This window comes from Chlamydotis macqueenii, chromosome 7 (genome assembly GCF_036417535.1).
Source record: "Chlamydotis macqueenii isolate bChlMac1 chromosome 7, bChlMac1.mat, whole genome shotgun sequence".
NCBI classification, from domain to species: domain Eukaryota; kingdom Metazoa; phylum Chordata; class Aves; order Otidiformes; family Otididae; genus Chlamydotis; species Chlamydotis macqueenii.
This window is the reverse complement of record NC_141562.1, coordinates 17,408,884-17,433,114: the sequence shown is the minus strand read 5'-3', so window position 1 is coordinate 17,433,114 and position 24,231 is coordinate 17,408,884. Positions and strand designations below refer to the sequence as shown.

The following is a 24,231-nucleotide window of genomic DNA, read 5'->3' as shown; positions in this document are numbered from 1 at the left end:
ACACGGAAGATAATAAAGTACCGTGGTTGGGCTGCTGTGCTGTCCATTGTCATCAGGGTTAATTTTTGCATTTCAAATAAAAGGAGCTTATATTGTGAGTATTAATAGTAATGTTGTCCGCTGGCTTTTTCAAGTCTTAACTGGACTTGAAAAAGGATCCCTCTGGTTAATGTAGGTTTTGTACCTGCAGCTGTCGCAGTGCTAAGAGAAAGGGGTGTTCTCACATAATTTTTCTTGAATCCCAAGGTAAGGCTTTTGGTTTTGCCAGAGCATGTTGCGACTGAGAGGAAAATTAACTCCATCCCTGCTGGAACCAGGACAAACGCAAGCCGGAAAGTAACTTTGTGTTTGCTTTTTGTTCCAGCAAACTCTTGGGCTGTAAGCAGAAGATCATTGACTTGCTTCCAAAGATTGAAGTAGCTCTAAATAACATCAAGGAAGCTGACAACTCAGTCATGCAGATGCAGGGCAAAAGACAAAGGGAGATATGGCATTTGCTGAAAATTGCTTGTGTAAGTAGTTTTAGGACTGTTCATTTGCTTTTCCTTCTGGTGCAGGAGCCAGGAGATACCAAATGAAACTCTGAAGAGACCAAGAAGGGATAACTTCCACACAATTGATGATTTACTGTAGAGAAGGGAAGCTTAAGATGCTAAAAGCTGACACAGATTTAGAAAGGGGGGTAGACAAATTAATGGAAATGAAGCCCAGTAGAGGAGTCCTTGGTCCCAGTAAGCATCAAACTGCAGATTGCTGGAGGCTGGAGTATGGTAGACATGCTGTGCCATGATCCTTGTTCTTACATTCCCTGAACATCTAGTGTTGGCCACTGTTGGAGGGTGTACACTGGGATAGGTGAACTTCAGCCTGATCATAGAATCATAGAATCATAGAAAGGTTAGGGTTGGAAGGGACCTTCAAAGGTCATCTAGTCCAACCCGCCTGCAAGGAGCAGGGACATCTCCAACCAGATCAGGTTGCTCAGAGCCCCATCCAGCCTGGCCTTGAACGTTTCCAGGGATGGGGCCTCCACCACCTTTCTGGGCAACCTGTTCCAGTGTTCTATAACTCTCATCGTAAAAAATTTTTTCCTAATTTCTAATCTGAATCTACCCCCCTCTATTTTAAAACCATTACCTCTCGTCCTATTGCAACAGGCCCTGCTAAACAGCCTTTCCCCATCTTTCTTGTAGGCCCCCTTGAGGTACTGGAAGACCGCTATCAGGTCTCCCCGGAGCCTCCTCTTCTCCAGGCTGAACAGCCCCAACTCTCTCAGCCTGTCCTCATAAGAGAGGTGCTCCAGCCCTTTTATCATCTTTGTGGCCCTCCTCTGGACCTTCTCCAGCTGGTCCATGTCCTTCTTGTGTTGGGGGCTCCAGAACTGGACACAGTACTCCAGGTGGGGTCTCACCAGGGCAGAGCAGAGGGGGAGAATCACCTCCCTCGACCTGCTGGCCACACTCCTCTTGATGCAGCCCAGGATGCCATTGGCCTTCTGGGCCGCAAGGGCGCATTGCCAGCTCATGTTGAGCTTCTCATCCACCAGCACTCCCAAGTCCTTCTCCTCAGGGCTGCTCTCAATCCATTCCCTGCCCAGCCTGGATTTGTGCCTGGGATTGCCATGACCCAGGTGCAGGACCTTGCACTTGGCCTGGTTGAACTTCATGAGGTTGGCACAGGCCCACCTCTCCAGCCTGTCAAGGTCCCTCTGGATGGCTTCCCTTCCTTCCAGTGTGTATTAAACCTGTCATAATTTTAGTGCTGCAGAAGAAAAATCGGCGCTTTTCTGATTCATTTAAGGTGTTTTAAGACTACACTGCTTTTTCAGCATCAATTATAGTGACTACACAGCTGTAGCAATCTCCTGATTTTCACATGCATATGTTCAAGGTCAGCATAGGAAACGTGTGTCCTTCCCTTGTCAGGAGAGTGGCTGTTGTGCGTGACTCATGGTTTAGGACATGGCACTGCCTCCTAATTCTTCGGTGTAGAAGACATGCCATGTACAACATGGGTGACTTCATGCAGAGACATTTGGTACCACCTATTTGCAGAACTGTGGAGCTGACCTGCCAGCCACAGGCATGGCCTAGACTGTGTGTGTATGTTACAAACAGTGCTTGTGTTTAATTGCAAGCCTTGCATACAAAATAGTTAAGCCTGACTAAATTCTCCCTTTGTCCGTCACAGCAGATGAATTTGTTTTTTCTAGACTCAGAGCTCTTCTCGATCACTGGTAAGTTCCAGCCTGGAAGGGACAGCCTCAACTCCAGCAGCCACGTGGCTCCCACAGGGCTCCTCAGGGAGCGTACCTCACCCTCTGTCATCTGTGGCAACTCCTGAAGATGGGTAAGAGCTGTTGGGGAAGGAGGCCGCTGCAGGGAAGTCAGTGTAGGCATTCCGTATGCGTACTCTCTGAAACCCTGTCCTCTGTGACTGGAGTCTCCAGTGCTGAGGGGGCCCGAGGGGCATGTCTTCATCACATGCCATGTGATGGCTTTGGGATATGCTGGGCAGGGGGAGTTTCGGCATACGAGACTGTTTCTGAAGGCAGTGGTGTTCAACTCTTGACTGGAGTTCTAGTAACTTACCGCTGGCCATACCACAGCAAAATGCTGTTTCTTTTCATGCCTGAGTTCTGGGCAAGTCCCAGATAAATCAGGCCATTTTTAGTGCTTCTTACAGCTTCAGTGCTTTCAAAAAATCTTAATTCAAATGGAGATCTGAAGTCAGGGTCAGTACTAAGCAATCCATGTGGTTCAATATCTGAGGGTTTGTTTTGTTTTTTGGTTTTTTTTATCCTTCCAAAAAATGTTTCAGTAGCTTGTATGTTACTAGTGCTCTAAAAAATCAGGAATTGTGTTGAAATCGTTATTCAGAAGCCTCTGCTCTCTGGTCCTAAGCAAGTTCCACATGCCACTCTCAGCTAAAGCTTGTCATCTCCATCAGCTAGCACTGTGCTATTCATTTGTTGTGTGTCATGGTGTTCTGTCTTGGGTTTGGTTATTAAGGCCCCTCCTTCCCAGCCAGTCCTACCTGAGTAAGAGAGTGGTCAGGAGCCAAGAGGTTTTTCTGTTCGCTTCATTAGCAATTTTACTTTAGTCAGCATAACAGAAGGGAAGATGCCCCTCAAAGTCTGGTCAGCCCTCAATCCACAGCAGTACTGGTTTTGAGGGGGCTGGGGCAGACATTGTGAGTATCGGAATCAGGCCTTTTGGCCATCTCTTTATTTTTGGGTGGTCAGGGAAGTACCTAGGTTCTGAAGATACAAATTTTCTACGCAGGCTTTTGCTGGAAATCAGTTGACTTTTCTGAATCGTTGAGCAATCTTTTCTGCTTTCTATTTTCTGTCTGCTGCTGCAGGGCAGTTTTTGCCTCTGAGCACTGTGGCGTGATCACCCTTTAACAGGGGCTTTCCTGAGCAAAGTGCCTTGGGCTCACCTCAGAGCATCTCCTCAAACCATTACTTCACTGTAGAAGGCATGGTACAAAGAGTCAAGAGATGTCAACTTTATGGGGAGTGGGCAGTGATTTCAGGCCCCTTGCACTCCTCTCACTTCCTAGGTTCTGTTAAGGCTGATTTTCGGTGTCATTTGTGCAGTTCCTGTGTACGGAAGGAGAGCAAATCCACGCTTCCAGAGTGAGAATCTGCAGGATGCCACCTCAAGGCATGTTTTTCTGCCCTACGAGGTAGCTCCTACAATTGCAGAGAACTCCTGTAAATTAGTTTTTTCGTATTATTTATTTAGTTTTGTTTTTTCCCCAGTGCAGAGACTTTTGATATCAGTGTTACGTTGTTTTAAATTTGTCTTCCTACGCCTTCCCTTGCCTGCAGGGAAAATTTTGTCCATGTGATAGAAGAGAATCTGAATTACCTTGAACTCTTTAGCAGTATTTTGCAGGAAGCGAGACAGGAGCAGAACAGCAGCATGATGGTAAGTCTGTTGATGAATCTCTGAAGGCCTGATTTTTTAAGGGGTGCAGCAGGGTCCTCTAGGGGTGTCAAGAACTCTTAAATACCGTTGTTTGTGATGATGTTAATTGCTGTGGCTTGCATGTGATGTTTGTCATCCTCCTGGACACTGCTAGCATCCTAGTCCTTACAGCAGGTAGCACTCAGTGCTAGTGTCAGCCGAGTGGGCTGTTCCCTGGGACCCCCAGGCTGGCAGAGCTTGCTCTGAATGCTGGTTGCATTCTCAGCTGGAGAGCCCTGGTTTGTGTCCCTGCACTGGAGTGGGGAGGGTTCTCTATTTCCAGAGCCCTTTCCTGGTTGTTAACTGGAGCTCTCCTTATGGCACAAATTGGTATTTGAAATAGCAAAAAAATGACAAAAAAATAATCACCCAGGTGTTTTGACATGATCTGAAACTCTGTTCTTAAACTACTAATTGAGGCCAGCAAGTTATTGCTCAAAAGAGCGCGGTGACCAGAAGAATGAAGAGCACCACAGAATACCGGTCTCTTAGAAAAGGTTCTCAGCTGATTTTAGAGGCTGTGTCATAGAAGCACTTGTATAAATATAATGAGAAAAGGACAATTAGGCACTTAGATTGACCTGTTTATAGTGGAGAAGAGTCAATATTGCTTCTGTTAGCATGAGATTTCCTCACAAATGCATTGCAGTCCTGTGAAGAAGTCAAAGATCCACTGATATGCTGTAACTTGGATTATCAAAAAGCTTCTTAAAGGTCTTAGGGATAAGTTCCATTCTCATGGGTATGGTACAGAAGTTGAAGGTGTTTACCAGTTGTTACTGCTGAAATAACAGGACAGAGGGCTGGAGAAATGGAGGTGGTTGATGAAACAGAGCTCTTACAATTCATAAATATTGTAATTCATGAACATTTTAATGTTTATGAATAATAGTAAACACTGAACTGAGAGTTTACTGGAGTTACTAAGTTATTTGGGATGGTGAAATGAAAACTTATGAGTGGGAGTTGCAGATAATGCTGTAAGAGCAAGGGATTGAGCAGTATGAATAGGGAAATGAAATTAGCTACTGATTAAGGCAAAGTAATTATACTAGCCATATGACTGGCTTCTTACCTGTTAATCATCTATGTCTCATTCCAAAGTGCAGCATCTGTCTCTGGCATGTTTTGGCCTGGAAAAATTATTCACTGTTGTGGAATCACGCTCTGCAGATCAGCACCTGTTTTGTTACGTTTGGTTTCTTTCCCTTTTCCCTTGCATCAGGGGACAGAAGTTAGGCAACAGGAAAGCAGCAGAAAATTGAATTTGTCCTCTCCAATTCACTTGAGGAAAAAAAGAATGAGCAACTGTAACAACCTTTTCTCTAATCTTGTGTACTTGGAGCATTTCTTGCTTTTTCATTTGTGTTCTTGCACTACCAGTACCCATGGTGTGCTAGGAACCCTGTGGCAGGTTTTGTGCAGGTATGAAGTGTCGTTTCCAAAGCAAGTACAGCCTGTGGAGTGCCTGAGCACTGCAATAAGTGTGGAAGATTTCGTATTGGGGGCAAACTGAGCTGTGAAATTGTGAGGTTACTTTTCAGCTGTTAGATCAAGATGATTCTTTGAGAAGGAAGAGCAGCTGGATGCTGAGCATCCTTTGGGTCACCCCCTTGGAAATGTGCATTCAGGAGCTGCACTCCTGCATTTCACTTGTTTCCTTGCTTCTTCTTTCAGAGTTTTGACTGGAGCTGGCTGAAGTAGCTGAAGGAGCTGACATGCTGCTGTCTGCAAAGTGCCTGCATGCTGAGAGGTGGCTTGGCAGCCTTCGACGGGATGAGCCAATCCTTCCCTTGCGTTTTGTGGCGCGGGGTTGATCACGAAGGCGGGGTTGAGCCGTAGCAGATACACCCTTGGCAGGAGCGACCAGCATTTCAACCAGCTCTTGCCTTCTTGGGCTTTAAACTAAAGGAGTAACCCGGGGACTTTTCCCTGTGGTGGGCAGCTTGCCTCCGCGGGCCCGGAGCAGCCAGAGGGGCTGCGTCCCTCCAAACCTTGTCTGGAAGGACAGGGAGGAGGGGGGAGCAAGGGGTGGCGCCTGCCCCTGGGCTGGGGCCTTGCCCCCGCTTCTCACGGCTGCTCGCGTGTGTGATATGAATGTATAGGGTTTTTATATAGATATATATAGATATATATATCTAAAATTTTAAACAGAATTAACTGCAATAAAGGCTGTTTAGAAAACTGCGGTTAAGCACCACCCTCGCGCCGTTGCCAGGCAACATGGCGGCGGTCTGCGGCGCACTGACGCCATCGGTGGGCGCCGCGCGGCGCGCCCTCCCCGCCAGCCTGCCCCACGCCTTGGGGAAAGGGCGCATGCGCGGTGGGGGCGGGAGTGGGGCCTCGGCCACACGTGGGCGCGCGGCGGCGGCAGGTACGGGGCGAGGGGTCCGGTAGCGGTACGGGCCTGGCCCGGCCCGGCCCTGGCTGTGCGCCGCTCCCGGGGCGGGCCCCGTCACGGCCTGAGGGGCGGGCGGGGGCAGGGGAGGGGGAGCAGCCCGCAAGTTCCCCGGCCCTCGCCGGGCGGCTGCCGGTCGCCTCCTCGTGGGGGTCCCGTCCGCCCCGGCTCCTTCCAGCCCGCTGCAGTTGGCATCAGGGGAAAGCGGAGCCCCCGCTCCGCAGCGGGCGCTTTGGGGATATTCCCTGGGTTTTCAGTTCTGAGAGCTGGGAAGGCGGCGTTGGGAAGGGGGCAGGAGTGAGGGTCTCTGTCCCCGCAGGTGACCGAGAATGACCATGGCCCAGGCTGGAGCCGTAGTCGCAGCTGCCGCGGGACTCCTCGTCTTCCTCCTGTACTCCTCCATCCACAAGGTCGAGGAGGGGCACCTGGCCGTGTATTACAGGTACTGTTCCCTCGACGGCCTCTGTGGCCTCCCCTAAGGGAGGGATTCATCCCCGGCCCCAGATCACCTCACAAGGTGATTGCTCTCTCCTGTGTTTGCCTCCAGTTTTTGCCCCGAGGTATGCTGGACTGGGTTGTTTTGCTCGCTTGTGCCAGAAGCAGCATGAGCCCAGGTAGCCTGGCTCTGTGCAGAACCGTTACGAGTTTTGGTCTTTCTGAATCCCCAGCTGCTTTTCCTCCCTCTCCTTCCTCCCCTTTTCTGGGTCACAATTTAAATTTCAAAGCTTAGAGGACCAAAGCTCTTGGTCCCTGCTTTGTTGTGGCTTTGAAATGGGTCTTCCTCCTAGGAATGGGTTGAGTTTCACCTGGGGTTCGTAGCTGCCCTGTCTGTAGAGCAACTCATTGTCAGTCTACAAAAGTGAGTGGTCACAGTCACTGAATTGCACCTCCTGCCTACATTTTGCTTCAAATTTGAATAAAGGAACAGAGAAATTCAGCACCAACCTTCCTGCATTTTTTGCCATATGTGCTGTATTTCTTTCCTCTTTTCTACCTTCGCACTCACCACCATGGGCCGTTTTCCTTTGTGCTGCTCTTATCTTTGAATTCTGAGAGTGTTGAACAGCACAGGCCCTTGCAGGATGCTGCAGGAGACCTTACTGCACTGTGAGGATCGGTCACTTAGAGCTCTCCTCCTTCCTGCCTGTCTTTTAACCACCTGTCAGTCCCCACAAGAGACTGCGGGTTTTCTGCACACTTTGGGTAAGGGACTGTGCCGAATGCCTAGTGGAAATTCGAACTAGAGTATTGCATCAACTACTGGATTTTTCCATGGTTACCAGTGAGAGGAAAAATATGTATTCTTGAGGCTTTCTGCAGTGTTGCAATGCTGGAAGAATTTAGCAGCGGCTGCCTTCTCTAAAAGTTAATTGCTCACAGAACTGAAGCAAATGATTTTTGAGTTGCAGCAGGCAAGTATTGTTTGTGGTCATCCCTTTTGTAGGGGAATTGGTGGCAAATTCATTGCAGATGAGTGATGTAATTTGCACTGCCACAGCTGTGACTCCTGGCAATTTCAACGTGCTCACCCGCTCTCAAAGCCAGCGTTTACTGTTTCCGGTTGCTTGAGGTTTTTCCCTGGTTTTGTCTGTGTAGGGGTGGTGCGTTGTTAACTAGTCCGAGCGGACCAGGCTACCACATCATGCTCCCATTCATCACCACGTTCAAGTCTGTGCAGGTTAGTACCCTCTCGTTTTGGAAGAAGGTGAGTGGGAGCGGATGTTGATAGGGATATTGCTGGATGGGGGTGGCTTGGGCAGCTGATGTTTGCAGAGGGGGTCAGTAATGTCAGAGCAGCGGTTGGTTCCTTCTGCTTTAGGTGCCAGCTGTGCGCTGGGACTTTTGGTAGAATCTCTGCAACATGCCTGTGTGTTGCTTGGGACAGGAGATGTCTTGCTCTGAGAGGACGTCTGTGCTTGTGGCCCTAATTGTTTCCCAGGAAAGCTGAGGGCCTTCATGCGCGGGAGCTGAGAGCAGGGAAGTGAGCACAGCTGCCTTTCTGTCTCCCAAAAGGCAGTTGAAAAGAAGTCCGTATTCTGCCCACACTTGCAAAAGTGAGGAGGGAGGGAGAGGACACATTTTTGTCTCCATATTCCTGTGTAATAGTTGTGAGAGCCTAGGGACAGCACGATCTTCCTGGAGGACGGAGAGGTTTTGTGAGCACCGATTGTCTTTTTATTTCAGACCACGTTGCAGACTGATGAAGTGAAAAATGTGCCTTGTGGGACAAGGTATGTTATTATTTTGTGTTTCTTCTGGTGATGAGCAGATGCACTCTATCATGTAGTTTGCAGCTAGTCGTTTACAGTGCTGTGACACAGAGGCTGAGAAGTAAAGGCACATACCTCCAAATTAGTCCCCGACATGCACGCATACATCGCACTTGGAAATAATAGAGCAAGAGATGTGGGGGGGAGTGCTCTTGCTTTAAGTGGAATTGAGATTCAGAGCGTATTTACATTTATAGTGACATTCTCTTTATTTTTTTGTTGTTTTCTTCCCTTGATTACTCTTATAGCTCATTTGCTTATCCTTTGGTCTGCCCTCGGCTTTGCAATATTTCCAGTCTGAATCTTGTGGCTAATCAAGTGTTGGCTCCAGCAGTGGGCGAAAGTAAATGGTGAATGGGAATCCTTCTGGTGGGAGATGGTTCATTTCAAGACCAGCTCAAGAAAATTAGTCTCCTGGAATCATTTGAGCATTTTTTAAAGTGATATTTCATCTGAAGTAAAGAGAGAGTGAGAAAGAATAAAGAAGAATCCCATGCCTAGGTGGCACCTGCTTGCGTCATAATTAAGCTGATCCTTTTGTCAGCACAGATCTCTCTAGTTTTAACAAGCAGAGCAGTAACAGAAGGAGAAGGCTGGTTGAGTTGTAGATCCTGTTGTGTTGATTCATTCATGAATTAAAGCAAGGACGTGATCAGTTTCTTCAAGATAAGAACAAAACTGGTGATTCTCCTTGTCCTTTAGCTTTAGGGTACTCAACAATATTTCTGTTCAAAAATAAAAGTCAGCATGACTTGAATGATGACACACAATGACCATGTTGAAGTTAAAAGTTGAACATTAGTGGCAACATTAATGAGGCAAAGTTAATTTTGATCTGGTTTAACCCTTATTGAAATGAGTTCTTGGAATTATTCTGATAGCAACTCATCAGACATCACATGGGCTTAAATATTAACATGAAGTTCTCGTGGGTCCTAGTGGCTTTTAGTTTGAGATCTCAGACCTCTTTCAGGAGTGTCTGTAAATAATGCTAGTTCAGTTCTGCAGCCAGGGCTTTGTGGTCAGGTGAAGAGTCTAGGTCAAGTGAAAAGTAATTGTAGGAAGGAGGAGTGAGACTCATTATGTTCTATATCCCTGTCTTTTAAATGGTGCAGTTAAAAATAAGTTGCCAGAGCAGAGTTTTAGCAGTGTGTTTAATGGCAACTTTTAGCTCATAAGTAGCATAAATAGGCGTAATGCTTCACCTGCTGGACATTGTAAACCAGCATTCCATCTCTGGGCCAGGGATGGTGTCCTGGAAGCCTTCACAGCAGACTCAGCAAAGCTTTCTGCTGGAGCTTAAACGCGTTCAGCATGCTAACGCAGTCAAAATTCAACTGTGCTGCTTTGACCCTGCTTGAGCAGGGAGGTTGGACAAGATGATCTCCAGAGGTCCCTGCCAGCCTCAACCTTTCTGTGTGTCTGTGATTTAGAAGCTAAATATTCCGTTTAATTCTATATAGCTAGTTCATTAAGCTTCTGTTACATTGCAGCATTGCAGGATTCAGTTGGGCGGTACAATTTGTACAACTTGTGGAGTTGCAAGTGATAAACATACTTTAAAACACCAAACAGCTGGTGGAGCAGTTCATAGTTAATAATTGAATACGCTTCAGACCAAAGGTCCCAGTAGCTCTGTCCATTTTTAAGGTGTTACTGCAGGAGCGTTTAAATTTGCTGCATTTGGAATCAAAGTCTGCAGCTGCTCCATGCCAAAGCTTTGAGTCCACGTAATAAAACATTAGCTTATAACAAATAGATCAAATCTGAAATGTCACTGTCTGGGTTCAAAGTTTATTACAAGAATAGATCCTAAACAGTTTAGATTTCTGTAACTGTATATTCAGCCATCAGATTTTAAAGGCTGAGTTTCTTTTCTACCATATTCCTATTCCCTGAATTCTCATCCACATTAGGAACCTTCTGAATGGCTGTGTGGGTGTCCCATCTGCCTTACCTGTCCCATTTATACTTGACAGCATTAAGTGAATACATTAAATACAGATTTTAAAATACTTAGGCACCAGATGACTGTTTTTCATTAAACAGCTGTCACCTCAGAGATTAAAACCATTTCATTACAGCAGGTAGAACACGTGTCTGCTCTGAGCTGTGAGTTGCCTATGGTGTCTGAGATTTCTGGTTTTCCCCAACAAGAAAATGCGTGCACAGTTCCTTGGAAAGTTCAGCAATTTCCTTGTGGCAGGTCTGCTGATCTCCAAAAACTGATGGAAAATCAGTTCAATAAACTCGTGTTAGAAAAGCAAAGTATTCCAAAGGACTGACTCGAAGAATTAATTGAGAATTAATATACTCACGAGTATATTCGTTATGGAATACAACAAATGGGTTGAAAATGATGTCATGCAAGTATTGCATGAGAGAGTTAAGAATATTTTTTCTTATAAACTTATCTGGAGAGAATTGTGCTAAATATTTTACAGATTTTTACAATGCCAAGAAACAGTAAACAGCCAGAATGCTAAGCAGTATGTTACTCAAGCATTAGAGGTTTATGTGCAAAGCTGCAAGTGTCGTCTTGTGCTCATGCTGCAGATCTTTGTCAGGAATGCAAACAGAGCACTGAAGGAACGCTGTTCTGGGACAGATCCCTGTTTGTTAGTCAGTCATGTGGAAAAATGTGTCATGAATATTGCAAGTGAATGTATTGCATTAATCCCTGTATCTCTAGGCAGACCAGGTCTGACCTTTAAGCCCAATTTTTATGTGCTCTAATTGCCTAACCTGGTCTGGTCTTGTTTGTGGTCAGCTCTAGCAATAAGCGTCAAACCTTTGCCTTTTTTACAGCCCTTTTCTTATGGCAACATCCTTCAGATTTTTCTTTGTTGTCTTCTGGCCTGGCATAAGCTAAAATCCTGAAACGTATGAGGCTTTCTAACGTCTACTGAAGTGCCTGCTAGTGTATGTTAGTCTCCTGCAGCGTTCCTTGTACGCCTTCACGTTGTCTTGTAAAGTTAGGTGCTGTTGCTGCCTAATTATGCTTAAACTTCTCCCTGGTGCACATAGTCTACGTGTGGTGGTCCTCCTTTCAGACTTCCTATGGATTTCTTCTTATTCCTCTTCTTGTTCCTCTCTCTGACAAAAGAGTCTCAGTGCTACTCTGCCTGACTAGCCCCATGAGCAGCTCTGTGGTGAGGATCTTGTGGGGTGTGAGTAGCCTGTCCGGGGGCTGAAAATGCCCGTGTTAGAAAAGCTGCGGAAACTGCAGTGGAGAGTTGGAAGAAGTGGAAATCTTCCCATGGGAGTCAGCCTGCTTTGCATCTGGCAAGAAGCAGGCTTTGGCAAACAAGGGTGTTTTTAGAGTGACAGTGGCTTGCTGAAGCGTAAAGAGCATTGTCTGAGCCAGCGTTTAAGCTGTAGGTGTCGAAGGGCCAGGAACGCAGTTGTGGATGATGAGAGTATTTGTACCATTCCAGGTCAACAAGGTGTGTGAATTGCCCCAAATTGCTGCATGATGCTCTGCCAGAGCAACTGTCCTGAAACTGCCCAGGACGGTATCTCCTGCCCCCCAGGAGTTTTCCTGCATCTTCTGGAGCAGGCTGTTTGAGAGGAGGTCTTGGCTGAGATGCTCGCTTTAAGATCAGAGTGTTACAGTTCTGTTTGGCTCCTGGATTTACAGCATCAAGGTCCAGAGGGCCATCCCCACTGCGTGATGGAAAATGATGATGGCTTCAGCAGCTGGGTGGATGGCTGGAAAATGCAGCATAAGTACTTTGTAGGCTTGGCTCAACCTTGTGTCCTCAGTGGGGAAATAGGTGGCCAGCATATTTGGGCTCTTGAGTGGCACCCGTTTCCTCAAAGCCCTTGCCTGACCAACAGGGCTGACAGAATACATTTATGCCCCATGCTGGTTGAGATCCTTGACAGGGTTGCTGTGGGTACTGTTGGTGGAGTCAGACGGGCAGCAGGCAGTCCTCTCTGGTCTGAGGTGCCATCCTTTCTTGCATCTGAAGCATTGAGGAGCTGTGGATGAGTCCTGCATAGGAGGCAGATTGCCTCAGGTGCTCTCTTTTTTTCCTTCTAACATCCCCATAAAATTGAAATGCCAAAAGGACCCTGACGTAAGGATGTGCAGTGGTGGAGATTCTGGTGGAAGAAGCCCACACGCTTCTGCTTTGGTTCCTCATTAGGATATCTAGAAGATACCCCAAGATGATAGCGGGGGTTTCCCCATCCTGGTGGGGATGTCATAAGGTGACCGGAGCAAATCAGGAGGATGAAACCAGGTTCAGAAGATCATGAAGAATGTTGTTGGATGTCACTTGCAATGATAAATAGTTTTTTTTTTATTGGATGTGTTAGGACAGTTAGAGTGCAGGACAAGATGAGCTGGAGAAAAACACATATACAATGTTGTTATAACTGCTTGTGCAGCCATAGGCCTGTCTTAGTTAAGAATAATAGTAACGGTTCTTGAGAGAGCTAGCAAGAGTGACCATGGCCTAAAGAGAAATCTTGAGTGAAAAAGATTTGTACTCTTAACAGTAGTCTCAGTGGAAAATAAGTCTCTCTTTAGCCACAAATATCTTTTCAGCTGGCAAATTCAGTGCATCACCAATGTTTTTAGCTCGTAGCTTGCCATGAAGCAGGCAGGTTTGCAGGGCGAGGGCACGCTGTGCCTGGGAGACCTTTTCTAAAAGAGCAGAGACATGGGCACATTCAGGTGATTTTTCTGCAGACTTAGCTTTCAACTGCCAGAGGTTAAGATCTGCAAAATAAGAAACTGAGTTTGTCATGGGGAATACATTTGAGTTAAAACACCACAGAGACTAAGTTTGGAAATGTGTGAGGTCTGCTTCTGGGGATCAGCTGTCTCTAAGCAGTTTCTTCTAAAGCTTCTTGTTTGTGATTTGCCTTTGCCTTGAGGACAAAATTGCAAGAGTATCTCACTTTAAAAATACACTCTTGAGAGACTTATAAGCTGTTGAAAATTAATGTGGTCTTTTTTTCACTGTAGAGTTTCTGCTTTTCCCCGGTGCCACAGGTACGCAGGGGTGGGCATGACCTGAAAGCCAAGGCAGTAAGAGCAGAGGCTGGGATCAAGGCTCTTTTCTCTGCCGATCCAGCAGCACGTGATCCCCTGGGGAGAGGTCTGTCTTCAGGCTTCTTCCAGTGAGGTGTCTGGAGCTTCTTGACAGTGCACATGCCTGGGTGCATTTGCACAGTTGCAATGTTACTGGCGAGCTGCTTGCAACATGACATTGATGAAAGGAACGTGAATTAAAGCCTGTTACGTGCTTTGTTTCTTCCCTTCTAACAGGGGCCTTGTCAAGTTCATGCTGGAGTTAGTAAATGTGTGAACTTAAAACTAGGGACTTTTCTATTTAAAGTGTATTTGCTCATTAGAAGAGCTGCAGTGTGTCTGCTCTGCTGCTTGCAGTTGTTGTCTGCTGTCCTTGTGCTGGACTCCCCCTTTCTAATAGTTGTAGCTACATTCATGTTCCAAAATTTCCATTTGCTGGCGAAGTCGGAGTTAACGAAGTGAAGCAAAAGTGCTTTGCAGACTTGCTGGAGCATGCTTTTGATTTGTGCAGAGAGAGGGACTGGTCTGCACAAAGCTGGGGTTTGCTGCCATCTAATTGCAAAATGCTGAAGAAATCGGAATTGTTCTGTGTAAACGTAGTAGAATGTAGTAAAAGAAGGGGAAAAGATGACTTTGCTTTAAATATGGACCACTGTTAATGACTGCAAGAATAATTTGTCAATGCTTTTTTTCACTTACAGTGGTGGTGTTATGATCTACATTGACCGAATAGAAGTTGTGAATAAATTGGCACCATATGCAGGTATTTCCCATTTCAACAAGCAAAACTGCTGTGACTGTCTTCACTCATCCTGTAGCTGCTCTGTCTCATTTTGCAAGACTTCCATTTTCTGTCTCTTGTTATCCTTGTGGTTCCCAGTACCATGGCACTTAGTTTCACGCATGTGTCTGCAAGCTTTTCAAAGAGCCACAGGTTTGCAAAGATTAAAGTAAATTCTAGGATTGCTTCTGCCCTGTACATTTAGAAATGTGACACGTACTCAGACAGTCCTGTTTCTTGCTGCTGAAGGGGAGACCACTTGTGAAACTAAATACATGGGACAAAGCTTGCGTAGCAGCCTCTTACTTTATTTCACCAGCTGCTGAACCAAAGACCCACACAGTTCTTTTTTTCAGCAGTGTAGCTTAATGCAAAATGCTAGCATTCCTGAGGCATTGAAGGGTTAATTCATGTTGTAATTGTGGAAATGATACTTGTTTTCACTTTGTCGTAGTATATGTTTCTATGGATGCCAGTCCTGGACAGGCTTTACTGTTTCATTTGTTTATGCAGATTGTAAAACAGGACCATGCAGTGTATTTTGCTGTAATTACCCTGCTCTTCAAAGTCATATAATCCCAGCAGCAGCAGTGGAGGAAACCTCTGCAGGTTTTTCCTCTGACCTCCCTCCCACTTGCAGCAGGCTTCTCGCCAACAGCTGGGCAGGCCAGCTCTGGCTTTGTCCAGCCAAGCCCCATAAACTCCCAGGGGTGGAGGTCCCCCACTCACCTGTCCCAGCGCTGCACTGCTTTCCTAGTACATTGAGCTGATGTTTTGTGGTTGTGGCCTTGCAGAAAGCAGTACATGTTGGTAGTGACCTCTGATAATTCTCTTACTTCCTCAGTGTACGATATTGTGAAAAACTACACTGCAGACTACGATAAGACCTTGATCTTCAATAAAATTCATCATGAGCTGAATCAGTTCTGCAGTGCCCATACCCTGCAGGAAGTATACATTGAGCTGTTTGGTAAGTGGATGGCAGCTGGATGCGCCCACCAAGGGCTGTGGAGTCTTCCTCTTCTGTGGAATATGTTACAGCGGGCTCCTGTCAGCAAACAGCCTCTGTGCTGGAGCTGTAGTCTAGAATTCAGCTCCTTTTATTTCTGAATGCCACTTGCTGTGTAACATTAATGTTCAGTCATTCAGATTTCTTTGTCTTTCCACATCTGCATATAGGAATTTGATTTCAGTCCTTTCCAACTTAGGACTGAATTCTGGACACTCAAAGTAGCCACTCTGCTCTCATGCATGCAGTCGTGCCTGTTGCCTTCACTATGATGATGGTTTTGTCTTGTCTGCTTCTACTTTTAGGCCCTTGTTCTGTTGCTGAATTAACTTATTTGCTTTAAAAGCTTTCTTCTGGCCGTTATTCGCAAGTGAGAGCTGGAAGGGACAGTTCATTGCAGTGCTCCGTTTTTTTCACAAGGGGGTAGCAGTGGTTCAGGAATTAGCAAATTTAGTGTTCTGCTTCTTGGTACCTACCTGTGCCCCCAGAAGGTAACGGAATCACGTTCCTTCTTGAGTGGCAGAGCAGGGGAAAACGGGTTTATGAAAGATAAAAGGTTGTCAGAGTTTTACTATTAAGAGACTGTAAGTCTTTGATGCGGTACTCAGATATGCCCAATATCTGTACTCGGAGAGGAGTTTCCTGGTAGTGTGTGCAGCTTAATCCTTTCATAACTGGCCATTTCTGTGGAAAGATCTTCCTGGAGCTTGGAAGCGACAAAATGCAGTTTTTCAGTAGCAGGTACTGGATCCTACAGATCCATAGAAACTTAAGGGGTGGTTGTGGCTCTGACTAGGAAGGGATAGACTTCTGCCACAGGCTTTGGGTGCTGCTTCTTGCTGAGACGCTGAAAGTTATTAGCCCTCAGCTCAGATACCATGAGTTCATCAATAGGTGAACCTTTCTAGAGATGCTAGCTTGTGGCTCTCCTCTCGGGAATATTTTCCAGGGGGTGTAGGAAGGGAAACAATGTACTGAATGATTTCAAAAAGCATCTTTATCTTACACCATAGAGATGCCTGCTTTTCAAGGCCAGCTGACTCTGCCACACCAGCTGTAGGAGAAATGATGATAAGCTAAGCGGTCTCTCTCTTGTCCTCCAAACACAGATCAGATAGATGAGAACCTGAAGCTGGCCCTGCAGAAGGATCTCAATGTCATGGCGCCAGGTCTCACTATCCAGGTAGGTTAATTCCCTAACAAAGATTACCTTTTTTTTCCCACCTCTAATTGGCTCCCTTTTCACTAGATCAGTGAGGTTTCTTGCTTTGGTTTTCCACATAACGTGAAATAGTTGAGTCTTGAGTTGAAGTTCGCCATATGACAATGACCACTTCTAAACGCTAGTTTTATGTTAGGGGAATATCTGCAGGATAGAGAAAAGGACATTTTAGGCCACAGACCTGCAGGTGCTGGATTCAATTTGCAAAGAGCAAGAAAATGTTTTTCTTTAAACGGCCTTTGGCACCCCTGCAGAGCTGGGCGCTGCAGTGTGCCAGCGCAGTTCCTACAGGTAGTTGTAAAAGAAATTGGTTCCTCATCTTTTCTGCGCTCATACCAGAGGCAGGGAAGGATGTTATATCTTAAGTGATTTTCTCCTTACATTTAATGTGAGAAAATCATGTTTAATCTTTGCTGGGCTATGGGACCTACTGGCTTTTTGGCGTGTTGAAGTGCAGGGCAGCCAACTGGGAAAAATAAACCTTAGACTCACAGGGACTGAGATGAAAAACTCTGGAGATTACCACTGTAGGGAAGAGTGAGACCAAATCTGTTTTGCTGTTCTTATGGCCACATATGGCTAGGCTGGCGGGCTGCGTGCAGGGAGGGGAAGCCCACCGTCACCAGCATGTGAAATGCTGTATGAATACTGTTCTGCTTTCCGGCTCATTTGTGCATAGACTTGCTCTGTTTTGATGAGGGTGAACCACAGGCAGTGTCTTATCGCAGAGAAGTTGAGATGGCACCGCTTTTCAAAATATCCGCCTTCGTTCACACTGTGCATGGTAGAGAGATTTCCTGCAAAAGTTCGTCAGCAGTCAGAATTATTGTCATAATGCAAAGGCCCTTTATGATCTTAGGATATGGAAGGACACTTAAGCAAAGCTAACAGCTCTTTGCTGGGAATTGTTAACTACAGGACTGAATCTGATTTTTGCACTATCCCATCTCAAATTGGCATGCCCAATTATCACTGTCAGTCAAAAGCTGCCTGCATCAGCCCAGACTGAGCTCACTGGACCAGCAGCTTGAAGAGAACAGTGGTTTATCTCTAGTACTGAAGAGACAGCATGGTCCTGCTCTCATGTTCCTGTTGTTCCCTTTCAAAACAGAGCTGCACCTTTGTCTCCAGTAAAATTGTGCCTCGACATACAACTCTGCCATAGTGCCATCTTTGCCCATGTTGGAAAAGCATGCTTTTGGAAACTGATCTTTGTTTTGGTACAGGGGGTATTATGGAGGTAGAAAGATTATCCTCCTGCATACCCTGCAGTGGCTGGTGAGGTGAGCTTTCTGCACACGGAGCCTTTCTGGGTACTAGGTAGGAGCTTAGAAAAATTGTTTTGCTGAAGGATATTCTGGTCTGATATCCCATAAATCTACTTTCTTTGCTTGTTCAGGGAAGCAGCGGAGTTGCAGTTGTTCAGCCTGGAGAAGATAAGGTTCCAGAGAGGCCTTATTGCGGCCTTTCAGTGTGTAAAGAAGGCGTTTTATCAAGGCTTGTAGTGACAGGACAAGGGACGATGGTTTTAAGCTGAAAGAGGGTAGGTTTAGATTGGATGTAAGGAAGAAATCTTTTGCAGTAGGATGGTGAGACACTGTCCTGGGTTGCCCAGAAAGGTGGTGGATGCCCCATCCCTGGAAACGTTCAAGGCCAGGTTGGACGGGGCTGTGAGCAATCTGCTCTAGTGGAAGGTGTCCCTACCTGTGGCGAGCGAGGGGTTGACTGGATTGTCTTGGAGGGTCCCTTCCAGCCCAGACCATTCTGTGATTCCCAGGTGTCCTGCTTTGATGTCAGGCTGGCTGCTTCTCCCCAGGCAGGGTGTGTTTGCCAGGACCAGGGTGCCTGTCACATGGAAACAGCTCCCTTTTCACACTGCCTACAAAGACTTGCCTGGATGTGTCTGTATCCCATTCCCCTCTGTGGAAGCCCCTCAGTTCTTTGCAGACTTACTGACCCCGAAGAGAAGGCAGCAGGTTCAGCACTGGATCTGCAGCGGAGATGGAGCAGGAGGGTTGTGAAGCAATTGTACAGCCATGGACTGTCAAGCTGCATCTCCCAGAGCTCAGTAATGAGCCACATAACGTGCCAGCCAAGCAGCAGTAGCTCCTGGCCATGCCTCTGGAGCTGTTTCCCTCGTATTTCAGAGTCAGTCTCCGCAGAGCAGCTTAGCGACTGTCTCTGGCGTGTACCTGAGCTGCGGTGTCAGCATCACCATTGCACGTCGCTCTTAGTGATGCGCAGTTGCAAACAAGAGTTGCCACCCATGCCCTGCTGCTCTGCCTTGTCTTCACTACTGTGTCTCTCATTGTGTTGTTGCTTTGGCAAGCTTTTCTCCTGGAAAAACCCTTCCTGAGCTCATAGCCCTGCCTCTGTTTTGCAAGTCTCACTCCTGCAATTTAATTTTCATTGGGCTTGTGAGCCCCTTTCTTGAGCAGTACTTTGGTGGTGTTTGAAGAGTCTTTGGGGTGGGGAACTAAGCTTCATCTAACAAAGGTGGTGGACCTCTTTAGCAGTCTTTTCCACAGGCCTTACCTGATCACATAGGTGCCATAAAAGGTGCAAAGATAGGAAGCAGAAATGTAAGGCACCTCTGTAAGAGTGATTGTGCTCAGCTGTGTTGTACAAGAGGACCAGGAACCATTATGTGTGGAGATGTCAGAGCACGACAGCTGGTTTTACAAAGACATTGCTTGGTTATGCAGCTCGCATCAAAATGTTTGATTTAAAATGCACTTACCTTTTATTTTTAATAGGCTGTGCGTGTTACAAAACCCAAAATCCCCGAAGCAATCCGAAGAAATTTTGAGCTAATGTGAGTAGCTATACATAAAATTGTATTAACTGGTTTTGAGGGTCCAGCACAGGCATAATGGTATTGGAAAGCTCTTAACTGGTGCTCAGAAGGTGAGAGGTGGGCTCTAGTCAGTGTGTGCTTGCCTAGGTGCACTTGTGTGTTCTGTTTCTCCATTTCCATAGCTCTTTCACCTTGAAGCCCTTCAGCCTCTTCACAGAGATGCTTGTTGGTGTGTACAGAGTCCATATCAAGGCTGTGTTCCTACTTCTTTATGTAGAGGGGACACTGATATGCTGTAGAGAACCTGCAGAGGACTCGTAAACTGAATTCAGGGCCCAGGGGTCTTGATGTCTCACACATAAGCTCTCCTCCAGCAAACTCATGGAATTGCAGACAGATTTTAGGCTGATATATACTCATGGAGATCTGTCCGAGCCCTATCCCAAAACAGGGCCAACACCTCAGTTGCTGTGGATTGCTGGGGGCTGTGTCCAGGTGAGCTGGAGCATCCCTGGGGATGGGGATCCCCCACTGCTCCAGGCCCCATCCCAGGGATGCCCCATTCCCACAGGGACGGACTGTTTCTTTGGGACCAGCTGGGGTTTCCCGTGCTGCAGCTGTGCCAGTGCCTCTGGGGCTCTCGCTGTGCCCCTCTGAGCAGAGTCCATCCCCAGCGTCTCTGGGACCCCTTTGGACAGGAGGAGGTGCTGCTGGGTCCAGCTGAGCAAGCCCAGTTCTTCCAGCATCTCCTCTTATGCCCTCGCCTCCACCCCACATCTGCAGTAGCCCTGCGCTGGACTCCTTGTCCTGAGGGCCTCAAACCATGTGTAGCATCCAGATGTGGCCTTACCAGTGCCAAACAGGGAGGAGGAGTAATCCCTTCCTTTGACCTTCTGGCTGAGCATGTGCTTGTACAGCTGAAGGCAGAGCTGATCCTCATGTCTGTGAGGACGTGATGCAGGCAGCTGGTCAGCTTCTTGTCTCCCTGGCCTCTCATGCTCTGGTTTGCAGAGCTGCTCCCCAGCTCCGTTTCCCTGCGATGTTGTTTCTCACCCTGCAGGGAGGCTGAGAAGACCAAGCTGCTGATTGCAACTCAGAAGCAGAAGGTAGTAGAGAAGGAGGCAGAGACAGACCGGAAGAAAGCGCTCATTGGTATGTCACCAGTTGGGAGTACTAGCGGACAGGGGCCAGACTGAATTTCCATTCCTACATCCCTTAGTAAGCTGGAGTAGGATGTTGTCTTGCATTGCTGACAGCTCCCTGAAGGAAGCATGGCCACGCCGCACTGGCAGTCATTTAGAAAATATGAGTGTTCATGCTGCTTTATCTACATCCCATCTCGCTCCCTGTAGCAGCCAAGCAGCAAACGCCTCTGTCCCACAACAGGGCTCCTGCTACAGCAAGCCAAGAGGTAACATCTCTGACAGAAAAACTGCTTGGTCTTGAAGCTAAATGTCCCTGTGCCAGGGGGACTCGTACTTCTAAAAGGGACATCAGCCAGTGCAAGTCGAGAAATATCAGCACTGTGTTTTCTTTCAGTAACTGTACTGCTTGGAGTAAAAACAGGCGCTGTAGGGTCTGAGCAGAAAGGGAGGCAGCAGAGAGCAAACTATTTGTGTGGCAGGTTCTGTGACGAGGTGCTGGGGTCAGGGTGCTGGTGCTCAGGCCCTGCAGAGTGAATGTCTGAGCTGAGCCTGTTGTGATTGCAGAGGCAGAGAAGGCTGCTCAGGTGGCCAGGATTCACTACCAACAGAAGATTATGGAGAAGGAAACAGAGAAGCGAATTTCTGAGATTGAAGGTAACCGTGCTGCTGGGGTCTTCTTTCAGCTAAGGGTGGTGGCAGGTGGAGGAGCTTCAGAACCAGGCTTATAGTCACCGCAATCCTGCAAAAATTATAAAGGGTGCAGTAGTGCAAGGTTGTGCACTGGGGTCATTCCTCCCCTTTGCAGGTGTCTCTCCAAGAAGGCAGTAGTGCAGGTACACAGCCACCCAGGCTGTGTCACGCCGTCAGCTCATCCTGGTGGGACAAAGGCTTATCAGGTGCTCGATGTGACGAGGCCATTCATTTGCTGACGCTTCTTTTCCTGTCTGTCCTCTTTTGCGGTGTTAGATGCTGCTTTCCTTGCAAGAGAGAAAGCAAAAGCTGATGCAGAGTACTACACTGCTCAGAAGCTGGCTGACTCCAACAAGGTGAGCGCTTGAAAGCTGGTCAGAGGGGGACTGGCTTACTCGTTTCCTCTGCACAGGAGATTAGCTTCAGGTGGGCAGCACTGGAAAAAAACACTTGATTCAACAGCCCACATCCCAGGAAGCAGCAGCCTGAGATTAGATCTAATGATGTGAGGCTCAAAAGGTTGTTTCTTACAGTCTCTGTTTTCTCTTTTTGTAGCTGAAACTTACCCCTGAGTATCTGGAACTAATGAAGTACCAAGCGATAGCTGCGAACAGCAAGCTGTATTTTGGTGACCGCATCCCCAGCGTGTTTCTGGATTCCTTTGCCTTCCAGCAAGCCAATCTGAGGACTGCCGAAAAAACCAGCCTTCCTTCACAGAAGGCCCCGGAGACCTCTGGAGACAGCCACCTCAGAGGACAGGAAAGCACTGGCTGACAGAGGTAGAAAGACATCTGGTACGGCTCAACAGCTAGCGCAGTTGTGAACGGGGATGTTGCCCTGTGCTGGAAGGGCGGATGCAGCTCATGCGTGGACATCTTGTGTATAGGTGGCAGTTGGGGTGATTTTCTTCTAGCAACACATTGCAAGTGCTCTGCCTCTTCCATTTCTTCCCCCTGTTAAATCGGTGCTTCTGAATTGAGGGATAATCCTGTACTAACATACTATACTGGAATATTAAAAGACAGACACCAGGAAAGCCTTCCGCAGTAGGTGCAGTTATTTAGCAAGCGTTACTCTGGAGTAGGCGATGTGGCTTTGAGCGCTGTGTTGCTGCATACTGGTCGTTCCCCAGTGCCGAGGCTGAGTGAAGAGGTTTCCTTCGTCCTGCCGATGGAGCTTTGCTGTGTGGACTCCACGGCGGGTTTCTGCTGGCACTATCTAGCTCTCCTTGAGGACTCCAGTGGAGTGTGCTCTCCTTGGCCAGTGGAGGCTGCATGTTCTTGCTCAGGGTGAGGCCTGGTGAGGACTGGTTTGGTCCGGAATAGGTTATTTGAATAGGATCTGCATAGCCATAATCATCTTTCCTGTAGGCAGTGCCACTAAATAACGACTCGGAGCAAGCAATCTCTAATGGGCTTCTGTAACTCCTGCTCTCCAAGCAAGAGCCTCGCGCTGGCTGCCCATGACTGACTGTAGTACATTTCAGCTGGGTGGCTGGGTCTCACCTTGCACCCTAAACCAGATTTCAGAGTGCATGGAGCACCTCCGAGCAGCTGGTTGGGAACAGAGCTGAGAAACATTTGCTCAGACCCCAGCCTCCCAGTAGGCCTTTTCACCAGGGAAAGTGGGGCTGCTTTTCCACGGCTCTGCCTCACTGGCAAAGTGAAGGGGAAGACAAGAGTGAAGGGACTTCGCTCTGCAGCAGATCAGATGTTTGACACCTCAGCTGCAAAGTAGGCATCACTGCTCCCCAGTGCAAAATCCACTGCTCCAAGAGGAAGTGGGACCTGGTTTGTGTGTCCTTGAACAGCCGCGGTGGGGAGTCTGTCGCTGGTGTCATCTTGCTGGCCAGGCTTTGCTGCATCACAGGGCTTTTGACCCAGAGCGGTGCTCATCCATCCAGGGGGATGCGTGCCTGTAGTGGCTGTCACTCTGGCTAAATGTTATCCTGCTCTGGTTGGGTTTGCATCAGCCATCTCCTGCCCGTGCAGTCTGTGGGACACCTGGGGCTGCCCACAGCAACGCGTGCGTGATGGTCAGTGCCTTCTGCAAAAGCCTCCTCCATTCCTCTGCTTCCCCACCTGAGTAGGTGTGCAAGAGGAGGGAGTCGCCACGGCTTTAACCCACCAGCGTGGGCTGTGATTCTCTCTGGGCCGGGAGCTATGGAGTGGGAATGCGGGTACAGCTGGGAATGAGGGCTTGAACTGTTTTTTCTCTGTTCGAAAGGCCTGTGTGCTCCTGTGAGTAAAGGGGTCTGCTACTGGGTCTGCACCTTCTTTAAGGAAATGGGATACATGTGTTCGAGTTTACATGCACAGTGTTAAGTTCTTTTGATAAAGCAGAATAAAATTATTTTGTTACTATTTCCTTGGTGGCTTTATGTGTGCTAGGGCCCGTGTCACTGTAGGCACATGGAGGGGGGACACCTGTGCCTCTTGCCCCCCCCAGGTGCAGTGACTGCCACCCTAGGAGCCCCAGGAGCAGCCTGGGCTCAGAGAAAACCACGGGATGGTGGAGCTGCTCAGCAAGGGCAGCCCTTACAGCCCTGCTCTGTGTCTGCTGTCGTTCTCCGAAGCTGGTAGTGGAAGCTGAACTCGAGCCTTTCTCCCTCCTGGCTCCAGCCATGCCAGATCCACCCCGAGCCCTGGGCACCTCCTTGCCTGCTGCCACCCTCCTGCCCACGCTGCCCCTTTCTGCAGAGACACAGCCTGCAACAGTGCGACCTTCAGTCTTTATTGGTATAAAAGCATTCAATCTAAATTATATAAAAAATGGGGAGGCTGGTTTCACAATGGGTGGCTCAAAATGGTCATGGAAGGGTCATAAGTTAACAGCTGTGGTAAATTCCCTTTCAGGAGAACAGTAATTCAAGTGATAATTTCAAAGATAAAAGCCTCATGA

At 47.6% G+C, this 24,231-nt stretch overlaps 2 protein-coding genes across 4 annotated transcripts in view; both read left to right on the top strand.

Moving 5' to 3' along the window:
- Nucleotides 1–6,161, top strand: part of CHUK (component of inhibitor of nuclear factor kappa B kinase complex) — a 31,018-nt gene extending 24,857 nt beyond the window's left edge. For all 3 annotated transcript variants that reach the window (XM_086751680.1, XM_086751682.1, XM_086751681.1), the window contains 4 exons: nucleotides 365–512; nucleotides 2,213–2,349; nucleotides 3,836–3,935; nucleotides 5,652–6,161. In XM_086751680.1, the coding sequence (XP_086607806.1) occupies nucleotides 365–512; nucleotides 2,213–2,349; nucleotides 3,836–3,935; nucleotides 5,652–5,678 (412 nt within the window). In that variant the 3' untranslated portion in view covers nucleotides 5,679–6,161. The remainder of the gene's footprint in view (nucleotides 1–364; nucleotides 513–2,212; nucleotides 2,350–3,835; nucleotides 3,936–5,651) is intronic.
- Nucleotides 6,162–6,487: 326 nt separating this feature from the next.
- On the top strand, nucleotides 6,488–23,691 carry ERLIN1 (ER lipid raft associated 1). Its single transcript, XM_010118033.2, has 11 exons — nucleotides 6,488–6,814; nucleotides 7,969–8,050; nucleotides 8,557–8,603; nucleotides 14,388–14,449; nucleotides 15,312–15,437; nucleotides 16,586–16,659; nucleotides 19,455–19,513; nucleotides 20,556–20,647; nucleotides 21,205–21,294; nucleotides 21,607–21,686; nucleotides 21,886–23,691. Exons 1-11 carry the CDS (start codon nucleotides 6,702–6,704, stop codon nucleotides 22,102–22,104), a joined length of 1,044 nt encoding a protein of 347 aa, XP_010116335.1. The 5' UTR covers nucleotides 6,488–6,701; the 3' UTR covers nucleotides 22,105–23,691.
- Nucleotides 23,692–24,231: the final 540 nt, after the last annotated feature.

Excerpts from the sequence above, each read along its gene's own strand:
- ERLIN1 (XM_010118033.2), top strand. The coding sequence starts at position 6,702 with ATGACCATGGCCCAGGCTGGAGCCGTAGTCGCAGCTGCCGCGGGACTC. Across the intron at positions 19,514-20,555 it reads CGAAGAAATTTTGAGCTAAT|GGAGGCTGAGAAGACCAAGC; the intron begins GTGAGTAGCTAT and ends CTCACCCTGCAG. Across the intron at positions 20,648-21,204 it reads CCGGAAGAAAGCGCTCATTG|AGGCAGAGAAGGCTGCTCAG; the intron begins GTATGTCACCAG and ends TTGTGATTGCAG.